This window comes from Triturus cristatus, chromosome 11, assembly GCF_964204655.1.
Source record: "Triturus cristatus chromosome 11, aTriCri1.1, whole genome shotgun sequence".
Classification (NCBI taxonomy): domain Eukaryota; kingdom Metazoa; phylum Chordata; class Amphibia; order Caudata; family Salamandridae; genus Triturus; species Triturus cristatus.
The window spans coordinates 105,741,733-105,753,803 of NC_140594.1; the positions used below are offsets into that span (position 1 = coordinate 105,741,733).

The following is a 12,071-nucleotide window of genomic DNA, read 5'->3' on the forward strand; positions in this document are numbered from 1 at the left end:
GGATCATTTGATATTAAATGCCAATATTTTTCAATGTTTTTTATGATTGTCCCACTTTCTTTACTGTAGGTGATGATGCATCTTGGTGCCTTCTGTTCTTGGGAGCTTCCTGTTGGTTTTTCTTTTTTAGTGATTAAAGTTTCAGTTCATTGTTAGTCTGAAATGTTTTGTCTGCCTTTTCGTAGTGTGGTTTATTTGTAACCTCTGCTTTTAGTCTCCATGATATTTCTTTAATTTTTTCCTCCACATCACTTGGTTTTGAGTAATTTCTTTTCATCCATGTGAATTCCCCATATGGGATACTTTCCAGGAGAGATCTTGGGTGAAAGCTTGTGCCGTGTAGAATGCAATTTGTTGACGTTTCTTTTCGGTTCAGTGTTGAGTGAATTTGATCTCCTTCAATATATATCTAAGTATCCAAAAATGAAATGCCTTTGGTACTTGTTGTGCAGGTGAATTTCAAACCTACATCATTTTCATTCAGTGTGTTGAAATACTCTTTAAATTATCTCTCTCTTCCGTTCCAAATTAAAAATAGATCGTCAATGAATCTTACCCATAGGATTTTGGGTTTACCCTCTTAATGAATGGTGACTAGTGTAGCCACCCTTTGGTCCATTGGCAATATCCCCCCCGCTCCTTGCTTTTGTAGAACATGGCTTTTAAATATGGGGCTAATTTGTCGGGCTTGAATTTGTATAGCTCAATGGGAATGCCATTGGGACCAAGAGCCTTCCCTGAGTTTAACGATCTAATTGCCTGCGTTATTTCGTCTGTCGTCAAGGCACTTTCCAAAAAGTTACGGTTGCCTTCAGAAAGTGTGGGGGAGTTCTATGTCTCGCAATAACTCGTGAGAGTCATCCTCAGTATAGAGTGCCACGGCCGTGTACACCGCACTAAAGTGGCTGGCAAACCGGTTTGCGATATGCTGTGGGTCCGTTATAGAAATATCATCTATACCCCTGAGTTCGGGAACCAGTCTGCTTGCCCACTCCCTTTTATCGAGCAAAGCTATTAGTTTCCCCGCCTTGTCACCCAGGTCGTATATTCTGCCCAGTTTTTCCCTCCACAGTCTTTTAGCCCTGTCGGTTAGCAGTGCCTTATAGTCATCCTGTTTTAGGTGCAGCAAGTGGTGTGTCTGTGGTATAATCTCAGTTTCCAATTCCCTTTCTAACCGGTAGATCTCTGCCTCAGCTTCCAAGATCTCTTTCTGATTTTTGGACATTGTTCCTGATGAAAGTTCTTTAAAATGCAACATTTGGAATTATTTTTACTAAAATATCCATGTGAGAGAGCTCCGCCCCCCCCCCCCCATTAAGTGGTAACCTATATTATCATGATTGTGCAATCATTATTAGCACAGTGTGCTCCAAAAGACACCTTTTTGTACTATTTTTCTCCAAACGTATCCTTGAGAGGACAGGGATTCAAACCCTTTAGTTTTTACCAATGTTACTGGCCAAATGTGCTTTCAACAGATATCACCATGTGGAGCTGTTTAGCCCAACAATGCCTTTTCGGAGAAACCTACCCTGTGCCGATAGAGTGGTCTTTAATTCCTTCTGTGCTTTTGCCAATGTTACTGACCCAATTCACTTTCATATGTTGCATATACACATCCACCAGAGACATTTAAGAACACCACATTGTTGTGAGGACACAGGTAATTAAAATGCTCTTTTAGGGCAGGTTGAAGGAGGTAGAGGCAGTGGTTAGCTGTCAGTGTGGTGACTGATAAAACAACAAATAATACTTTAAGCCCCTAACCATGTTTTTTCTTCCTTAGAATGTGTTTTATAGAGAAGGAGTAAGTGATGTACGACGCATATAAGGTGCTGGTCTTCCTTCAATTCACTGTTCATAAGGAGACATTAAATATGTGGTTGTGCAGCCGTTTCTTTAAGTTGGTATCTGAGCCTGAGGTATTGCGCTGCCCTTCCCCTTATGTCAGATTTCATTAGACTTGTAAGCGTTTTCCTGGACTATTGCTCATGTGATGAGATCATAATATATCATAGACAATGGTTTGTGCATCCGGAAAGCAAGACGGCACCAGTGTCTCCTCACCCCTTTCGTATTACTCGAGATTATTTTGCTATCGTGGCGCATCCGCCCTCCTCACCCTGGACGGCTCTAATATTTACTTCACACGGCTACCTACACCTCTTCATTGGTCACACGGATGCGTCCACGACTCGCATCCCGTTTGATGAACCCTCTTTAGGTTCGTTGTCGCTCAGGGGCCATACCGCTCGCCCTACATCCTCACCCACAGGGGTTCACCACAGGGATGTCCCCCGTCTACAGGCTCTTTTACGGTACTACAGGGACTTATTAACCCCCTTGTGGACAACCTAACCGGGTTGGAATTATCATCGGCCCCACGATTTCTCCGCATCACCCCGCAGTTCCTTACAGCCCTGAAGAAGTCACAGGATAACACCCTTGTGTGACGAAACACGTCTTGGCTGGTTGTTTTTCATTGTTGCATCATTAAAAACATTTAATTATCACACTGCTGTGGACCGCAGATACGGTCAGAATACGAGACTCTCTACAACAGAACTTTATCCTAATTACGTGTACCCGGGACAGTGTCTCATTATTGTTGTGGGTTTCTAGACTCACATATTCACGGGGTTTACAGGGTATTTCCCCCGACCTGGCAGCACCGTGCATACCCAGATCATAGTAAACACAACGCAAACTAGCCTGAGCGCTAATCTTCCTGTCATTACTAAAAACCCTACACTGATAGAATGTTTTGTGCATCACTTCATATGGTGGAATTAATAAGTTTCATCAATGGTTCGAATAAAAACTTTGAAATACAAAAAAAGAAAGTAAGAGTGGATTTGATCAACGCCTGTCATTAAGGGAGGAGTTGCCCTGCCCCCCCCCCCCTTTTTTTCTCAAACATGAAGAGTTTCTCTGTTAGGCTGAGCAAATGTGAGTCTAATAGAAACTCTTTATGTTGGGGTGAGACAGTAGGTGCTTTACATGTGCTAAATGAACAGGCACCTGTCAAACTGAGACTACCTTTGATGGGCTGAAGATTTAATCACCCTGCCGGTGGGATCTCAGCCCGGCAAAGTGCTGCAAAGTCGTTCCCCTCCCCCCCCTCCCTTATGACAATAGGGTGCATCACTTATGGACTCAGACCTGGACGCTTCCATTTTAAACCCTGAAGCCCCAGGGTTGATTGTCCATCGTTGATGCCTCATCACAGAGTTAAGTGGGGTCAGCAAGTGCGAGTAAGGGAAGGTCATCCTCTCTTTGTCTGTCAGGCTCTTCCCCAATCCTCCAGTAAGCACCAAGGCTTCCTCCCGCCACTCAGTGTCACCGCTGCGTTCAATATATTTTTATTTTGAATGTTGGATGCATGTGTGTGTATGTATGAGTGGATGAGTATTTGTGCTAGTGTGCTGTGAATGGGTGTGTGTATGTATATGTGCTTGTGAATGGTGGGGGTAAATGTGCACTCTTCTGAATGGATGGGTGTGATTGTGCATGTGGATGAGTGTGTGCACGTGTGGCTCGTCCGCCCCCTGCCGCCACTGTCTGCAATTTTACTATTTTGAGCGTATTTACCGAGTTTCTTTTTCTTGCAATAGACGCAAGTGCCCCTCACTAAATGGTGAGCTAGAATTGGTTAAATGAAACTATTATCTATGTGTAGTGAATCTGTCTCTAAATATGAAGCACTACGGCAAACGACTATAGTAAAGTGAAGCTTTCCCTAACAGAGCATATATAAGTGACCATACGCCCTTTTTTTTTTTTAGCTAAAACGGATTTTTATTTTTAGAAATATTGTTATTGACTTAAATAACCTGCAGGCTTTGTTTGGAATGGCTTGGACAGGTATGTATCCTCTAAGTGCAACCTCTAACATGTCTACTTAATTAAGTTATTCAGTAGTCATACAATAGATTGTTGAATTGTTGACTGACATTACAGGTTAGGAAAAGTTTTCCTCCAAAAACAAAATAGGGCTTTTACCTTATTTTTGGTGAATGAGAGAATGATTTGTCCTGCTCTGAAAACACCCCCATTGCATTTAAAATTCTGGTGATGTGTGTCCTGAAGCTCATCTGAACATACGTTGTCTTTTTGGCAAACTTAGCTAATAGCTCATTAAGAGCAGTAGTAGGCACATCATTAAAATACGAATGTATTTCTCCTTTTGTGGGCAAAACATCGTTGATTCTTGCCCTAATGACGTAATCATCCAATAAATGAATGACCCTTGAAGTTTTTGTACAATGGTCTCCCTGCTCCGCTGAGAGCAACAAACAAAAAAAAAAAGACGCAGTTGTAGATCTGGGATCTTGCTAAGAGTGGGTTCCCATCAGTTTGGCACGGTGTCTGACTTGCACACAATGTAAAACAACCTATTACAGATGCACAAGGGATTTCTGTCTATGGTGATATTACTGGACCTTGTGCTGCCTTTGACACTAGCTGGCTGCTGCAGATGGCTTTTAAGGAGCCAGCTGTGGAAGGGCTTTGTCGTTTGCTGTTAGAGCATGAGTGGTGAGTGAGACAGGACAACTTTCCGTCTTCTGCTAAGTTAGTTACAACTGGTGATACTCGGGACTTGAATGTCTCTTCTCCTTTTCAATTTCAATACGAGACTGTTGTTGGTTCTTCTCTTGGGCCGTCACACAAGCACAGCTCTTCTAACTCTGTAAAACATGTCTCTTTCTTTTGATATGATTTCTTGGCTTGGTAGATGTAAAACTGTGTCGCAATCTAGATTTGTTTGTATATAAGACTTTTTGTGTCTTGCTTCGTAGATGTGGACGTCTCGCCCCTTTGAATTTTGGAATGCTCAGCCATTAATGAAATATAGTGCACAATTAAAAACTTGCTCAGTTTGAGTTCTGACACATACTTCAAAAATACTTTTTTGGTGTATTTTGGCAACACGAAACGTTCTCTAGTGACGGCTTTGAAAGTGTCCCTAAACATTTAAAGAGTCTAGAACTCAAAGCTTCCCTTAAATTCTAAGAGTCTGCATTGAATAGAATGCAAGTATGAAACCATAATTGTTTCTTCCAGTGGAGCACAGAGAAGAAAGGAGCTGCCACACACAACTCTACAAGGGTGTTTTGTGATCCTAGACGTTCTAGAAATTTTGTTTGGTTTGTGCACTATTTGGAAATTGCATGAAGGGCTGTCTTCAGTGGGTTCTTGCATATGCCATATCCAGGTACATCAAGCTATAGAGATGTTTTTTTCCTATTCCCTACAGACTGTTCCTCCTGATCCGGGCATTTGGTGGAGTGAGGGTAGCAGAGTTCTCTTCCCTCCTGAGCCCCTCGGAGCGACAGAAGACGCTGAAGGAGTTCAAGCAAGGGAAGATTCAGATGTGAGTGCCCACCCACTGAAAACCAACTCTAGTGTGAGACGAGAATGTGAAGTTAGGGAATTGTTTGATTTTATTGTATTAAAATTCTGCCTAATTGTGAAAAATTTGAGCAGGAGAGTTGTGTGGAAAAATTCCTCTGAGTGATCGCCAACAGTATCCTGAGAAAGAGACCGGAGGGACCAGAAAGCAGTTGCTGTAGGATGAAGAGGAGAAATGAGGACATGAATGAGAGGAGATTTAATGAAATTTAGACCGTGTTTGCAGTGGCAAGGACCGAGCCTGCAAAGGCAAAAATAGAGAGAAGAGTGCATAGAATTAGAGCTGCATAGTTGGTTTGTGGGGTGGGCTCCCATGGGCTGAATAGTTATGAAAAGAAGTGTGATGTGCCCGGATTGTTAAAGTTTGAGTGGCATCAACATGAGAAAGGATGTAATTTACAGAGAGGTGAAGGTGTGGAGAGGAAGCAGGATGTAGAATATGAATTGGGGAGAAATTACATTTTATGAGGGGATTACATATGCAGACAATAAAGGTATAAAAATAATGAGAATGGTAGAATATTTGAGAAGTAGCATCTCTCTTGGATGAGCTTGTCCAGGCTTGAAAACATTTGAAAGTCATGCCACATTGCTTACGTATGGCCGCAAGCACCATGATCCTGATACAGTTGTCCATAAGACAATTCACTGGCTACAGATTGTACATAAATAAACCTTTGCTCAGGCTATCTGGGCATCTGACAAGCACCGTCCAAACCTACCTGCCCCTCTGACCTTATTTGACATCATCCTTCACTAGTACCAGGAAAATGGTGGCATATTTAGGGTTCTTCTCTCTGAAAGGCCTTTCCACCCCACACGAGACAGAGAAACTTGCTAAATGTTTGCGCAGTCCTTACTCTGTATCTTGTTTGCTTCCTCTGAGGGTTTTTGATCAAACTTCATACCCATTTTCTCTAGTATAGATCTGCTGTAACATCAACACCAATCTGTGATCCTCTGGCCAACAAAACACCTATGGGCAACACATAACATTCACACAGGTACTAGAAACCTGGTGGTGCCTCCTCCACAGGTCTTTGCCATCATACTCTCTGGCTACATGTAGCCCAGCCAATCAATCGAGGCTACAGAATTATACTTCAGTAAATGCATAGTTCTCTTGAGCCACATTCTTGACTTCATAGTGTCCCCACTTCTACTGCAAAGCACTCTAAAGCAGCCTGGATCACTAATAAAACCAAAATACATACATAAAATAAACAAGAGTGTGACACTGTACATATTGAGGCAGTGTAATAAGTAGATGGGAGAGTATGCAGTTGGACGAGTTGATGAAATGAATGTTTGCAGACTGAGATGACTGAGAAGGGGTTCACATTAAAAGATCTAGGAGGTGCGCGGCCATTTGCATTGTAAAGAGACCAGAGAGCTGGATATTCGGAATTAGGAACTAGAGCCCTGCCCCTGGTAGGAGCTTCAGTAGAGGAGTTGTTTGTGTGACAGGACAAAAACCATCACTATGTTTTGTTTTCTACCCAAAGTTTGATCAGCACGGATGCCACCTCACGAGGGATTGACATTGAAGGGGTGAGGTGTGTGATCAACTATGATGCCCCACAGTATTTCCGGGTCTATATCCACAGGTGAAGCATCTCCAAACTTTTGAAGTAGTTTGTTTCAGAATTTTTCCCATTTTTCTATCTTATTTGTGTTTACTTATGTTGTTCTTGTGTTGCCCTTCTTTCTTCCAGATCTGTCTTTCATTTCTTGTTTTTGCGGGGTTTTTTGTGTGCTTTTAACCCTGCTCCTCATTAAGCCGTTCATTTCTCTCATTCCCTCTGTGTTCACTCAATTGCTCATTCGTGCTTGAAGAGGATTCATCCGGTGGGTCAGAAGGAGATAATTCAGTGGTTGATTTATAGTGATGTCCTTTTCTTTGATACAGAGTTGGAAGAACAGCAAGAGCGGGAAAGTCTGGCTTGTCATTCACAATGCTTCTGAGAGTGCAGGTAAGTACTCAAGCTTTTTTGGGGGCAGGACTCCTTTCAATGTAGCCGGTCATGGCCAGGGGATGGACTAGCAGCTCCACACGCCATGATTTGCACTTAGCATACACTACATAGTGGATTCTGCTTTAAACTTCAAGACACTTTCGGAGTGTGATCTTGCTACTGACACCACACCTAGTATATGACCTGCAGGTGGCACTCTGTGCACCATTGCTCTATTTACTGCAGTGTGAAGGGATACATGTGTGGGTGGTGTTATAAGAGGAAGGTAAATGTAGAAGCAGCATACTCTGTAGCTTGTTCGAATACTTACATCTCAGTGTTTATAGGTGGTGGCATCTGAGTGCCCTCCTCATTACCGGACCTGTAGTCGTTCAGGTGGCTAAACAACTATACTTTCATAATAACCGAGGGATCCCAGTGACCTCACTGCTAACACATAACCGAGGGAACTCACTGTGGCAGCTGAACTAGAGGATATTTAATCAATTGAGCAATCTCACTATCCTAAGTTAACCTGAAAATATTTAGGGGCAGCGTAACTTCGCTGGCATTACAAGGCCTCAACTCATTTAGGGTACTGAGTGACCTCACTGTCATTACATAGTCCCTAAATTTTTAGGGAGTGCTATAATGTCAATCATTGCATGATCTGGATCTTCACAGTCCTTTTATGCTTCCTTTTTCTATCTCTTGTCTCTTTGCTGAGTAGGAGGCGTCGTTCTTAAATATGTTGAGGGACGCAGGTATTCCTCAGCTTCAGAAGCAGCTGGTGACGAAGGCGCAGCTGAAGGCGTCCTTAGTGGAACGATATGAGGAGGCATTAGTTGAGCTTCAGAAGACTGTTAAGGTGAGCCCTAGTGCTGAGTCCTGTAGGACGCTCTCTGTACTACAGGAAAAGCACGCTGTGCAAAACAAAATTGAACCTGTGTTCTGTACATTCTGCATGACATAAATGGAGCTGAGAGAACATTTGGTGAGAATGGTCAAGCGAGCAAAAGCCAGGTGGTAAATTGCTGGACGTATGTAGAAGAGCATAGAATGGAATAGATTGGTTGGTGCTGAGTCCCTGAGGATATGAAGTTAGTAATCGAGACCTTATTATGGCATTGCTGAGGATCTGTTGACAAATTGAGGATTTGTAGCAAAATGTACAATGAAATCTAGGAAAAAATTAAAGTAAGAAGTGAATGTAGAGGTAGCTTTTCAGACGTTTGTGTCTTGCCTAGACATTAGGATTGCATGTAGGGGAGGTCAGACCATGGGCAGAAGTTGGGTTGTCCAAGTTGTGGAGGTGAGCAGGGGTAGTTTTAAATATTGGCTGTGAGTTGGTAAGGATTGGTGAAGGGGACTTTGAATGTGGAGGGGGAATTAAGTGGATTCATTGTAATGCTTGATGGTGAGTTAACCAAAGGGTGACAAATGGGGATGTAGACATGAGCAGGGGAGTAGATAAGTTTGGATTAGGGTTGATTTGCTATAGATCAAGTGGAGGAGCGTTGACAAGTTTGGTGATAAAGGAATTTCTGAACTTGTCATAGATGTGATGTGGAAATACTGTGTAGCAGGGGATGTACTGATGGTTTTTCAAGGTTACGTTCTGCTAAAATTACTGCAGGATTATGGGTAGCAGGAATATTTTAGGCAGACCATGGCTTCACAGTACTCCTGTACTTTTGTTTACTTGGGATTACAGATTAGGCGAAAACACTCCTTAAAACATATTGTTCAATTATTGTAGATGTACTGTGGGCCTTAATAATTTGATCTAGAGAGGGGCTTAGGAAATTCCACCACTGCTATAACCCAAGATCCCAGGTTTCAAACTGCATCATCCGCTCCTGGAAAGTGTTGATCAGATTGGTAATGATTAGAACTTGGTGAAAGTATAATTATCTGTGAATTGCTTCTGGCGCTTCCATGTTGTCAATAACTAATTACTCATGAAACAATTGTTAGGACTTCAGATAGGAAAATACATGTCGGAGTACACTGATCTGAAAGTATGTTGGGATGTCTATCAGAAGATTCAATGACGTTGGAATGCTGAAGATTGCAGAGGAGATGTCACACTGTAAAGACCCATAACGAATAACACTACAAGAACAAAATGAACTTGTACACAGGCCAACTTCTCTCTTTTCTGTAATCCTAGACATTTTGTTGCTGCGACTTCATGTTAATACAAATAACCTGTAGGAATCTGATGAGTCTGCAAAACCCTGCCTCCACAAAGACTCTAACAAGAGAGGCTTGATTAGAATATCTAGGTATGATTCTCAATGTTATTCTGGTGACTCTTACAGTGTTTTTTTCTTCTTGTGCACAGGAGGAACATGTAAAGAAGCGAGCGTGAGATGAGGCGGAGAGTAGAGGCAAGAACTGGCCTAAGTATTGGCTGTGCAAAAGGAAGATTGATAAAAAGCAGATGGCAAGATGGAGCTCAGAAAGCATGTGAAGGGTCTTAACCTGCAGCCTATCCCTGAGCTGCTGAGGGCTGTGTTGTACTATAAGGTTAAGAAGTAACCGCTCAATGTCGAAGAGTTCATAAGTCGAAAGACTGCAGAACTTCTGTTCAGTCCTCGATAAATGCTGCAAAACATTATTTTTCAGTTCTCAAGTATCTGAAAATATTCATGCAAAGAATAGTAAATATAATTGTGCTCAAAAGCATTTAAGAGGCAAAGACTAAAGATGTTTCAGATTCTTTCTCGGGGTGGGGGGTGCATCTGGCGGAATGTGGATAGCATGAATTCTCCTCCAACCTACGTTTACAAAAGGTTGTCACGATTGTGTGACTATAAATACCATGAGATGATTAAATAAATTATATTTTTGCTGCAGTGTTTTTTCTTTGTTGCCACCCTTCTCATGTGACTTATTAAATGATAGCACAATTTAGTTAGCCTCCCTAAGGTGGCAGATATTGATCAGGGCTAATAAATGTTGATCAGCAGTGCCACAAGACTTGGCAATTATTAATGTGAAACAATTGCAAAGAACTGCCTCTCCAAAGCTACTTGATGCCCTCTTATTGTAATCCTAAATACTGCACCTATGTAGGTCTTGGTGAAAATAAAATCCTAGGGAATAAGCAGGTCCATTTTTGCTCAACTTACTTAGTTGTCCTCTGAAGGGTGCAATGTTTAGCAGAACCTCTGTCATTTGGAACCTTTGACACTTGTGGTTAAACAAGTATCCTCACAGTAGGTGTATTTTTCAAAAGTTTGATCAATCTCTGTGTCCAAAGCTGTCTTGAGTTTATTACAAGTGTATGTTCATAGCATATCTGGCTGTAGATACACATGGTCCAGATACTTCTGCCATCTTGTGCCGGGCAAGCATTTGCAACTTGTTTTTGTTTAAAGAAATCTTTGAGTCACGTGGTATATTGTGACTCCTCCTTTAGCTTGCAATGCGCATCAATGCAGACTACATTGTTTCTCTCCGACATCCGTTTTAGACATGTATCAGTGGTCCTTACGGACTAAACGTCTGTTTTTTATTCAGGTCCGCAAACTCCACTCTCCTCACCGAGGAATACTTCTACACCGAAAGATGTCCTTTTCCTCTCCCTCAATACGATTTGGGGACCCTTATGGAAGACCAGGTCACCACCTCACAGGAGGCCCCACACATCTTCCTTGTAGACTCCATAGAGTGAAGAGGCATGGACGGTAACCCACCGGTGTATTGCCATTTCAGTCGACCTCCTGCTGCAACATGGTTCAGGGGGTGGAAATGCAGTACCTCCCTGAGTTCAGAAAATGGGGTAAAGGGACTGTTTCCGAGGTCAAAATCATTTCTAACGGCATCATAATTTGTGCCCTCAATGTAGCTAATACCACCGCCAGTGAAGTAAACACCTTTCTTATAACCTAGCGGCAATCCTAGTGCTGCATATCTGGCTTTAAGCCTAAAGTTCAACATCATCTCATCAACATGCCTTTCGACATGGTTGATGAGATGCTTGAGAAAATCCAGAGGGACACTGACACACCAAGATTAAGGGTGCTGTTACATTCTGTCTATTCCTTTTGCTTCATTGTTATCTCGTGCAGTTCCCTGTTGGAGCATGGAACACAGCATGCCTGCGTGCTATGACTTGTGTTCTATGTTCCAGAGGGGACAGTTGATGGAAATACTTCACCTGTTAGGATGCACTGTGTCTCTACTCAAGGAATTTAAATAAATCCTGTAAAATCATCCACTTGCTTCAACATCAGTACTTTACAAATTTGGCGACGATCTACAAGGAATCCACCAGCTGCTTGTACTTACTGAGACACAGGTGCGGTTGGATTTCTTCGAATTCACCTCTACGTCTCTCTCGGTCTACCGGCAACGTCCAGGTTCTAAGGATCATTGATTCCTGCTATTCCGAAACTTCCACGGCGAGTGGTGGTAAAGTTATTGAATTTCGTCTTGTTTCACGAAGAGTTTACGAACGAACGGCTTCACCATCTTGTACGCATGCGTGTGCGCGTCTCCCAACGTGAAAAGCAAGTAAACAACGTCATTGGCTACGCGTGACGACATCACGCTGGCGGCCATCTTGTGTAAGTAAATACTACACAAGTCTACGGACGGTACTTGTTTTGACTGATTGTTCCACCTGTTCGAAGAGCGGAGGATCTGGGATAACGCGTTTATGCTGCGACTCACTTTTCCAGTGGTTTGAAGAGC

At 42.5% G+C, this 12,071-nt stretch overlaps 1 protein-coding gene across 1 annotated transcript in view; it reads left to right on the forward strand.

Annotated features, from left to right (window-relative positions):
- The window catches only part of DDX51 (DEAD-box helicase 51), a 139,132-nt gene extending 128,899 nt beyond the window's left edge, over positions 1-10,233 (forward strand). The window contains exons 11-15 of the mRNA XM_085633323.1: positions 5,258-5,374; positions 6,918-7,019; positions 7,322-7,385; positions 8,098-8,235; positions 9,715-10,233. Of these exons, the coding sequence (XP_085489449.1) occupies positions 5,258-5,374; positions 6,918-7,019; positions 7,322-7,385; positions 8,098-8,235; positions 9,715-9,741 (448 nt within the window). The 3' untranslated portion in view covers positions 9,742-10,233. The remainder of the gene's footprint in view (positions 1-5,257; positions 5,375-6,917; positions 7,020-7,321; positions 7,386-8,097; positions 8,236-9,714) is intronic.
- The last annotated feature ends 1,838 nt before the right edge of the window (positions 10,234-12,071 follow it).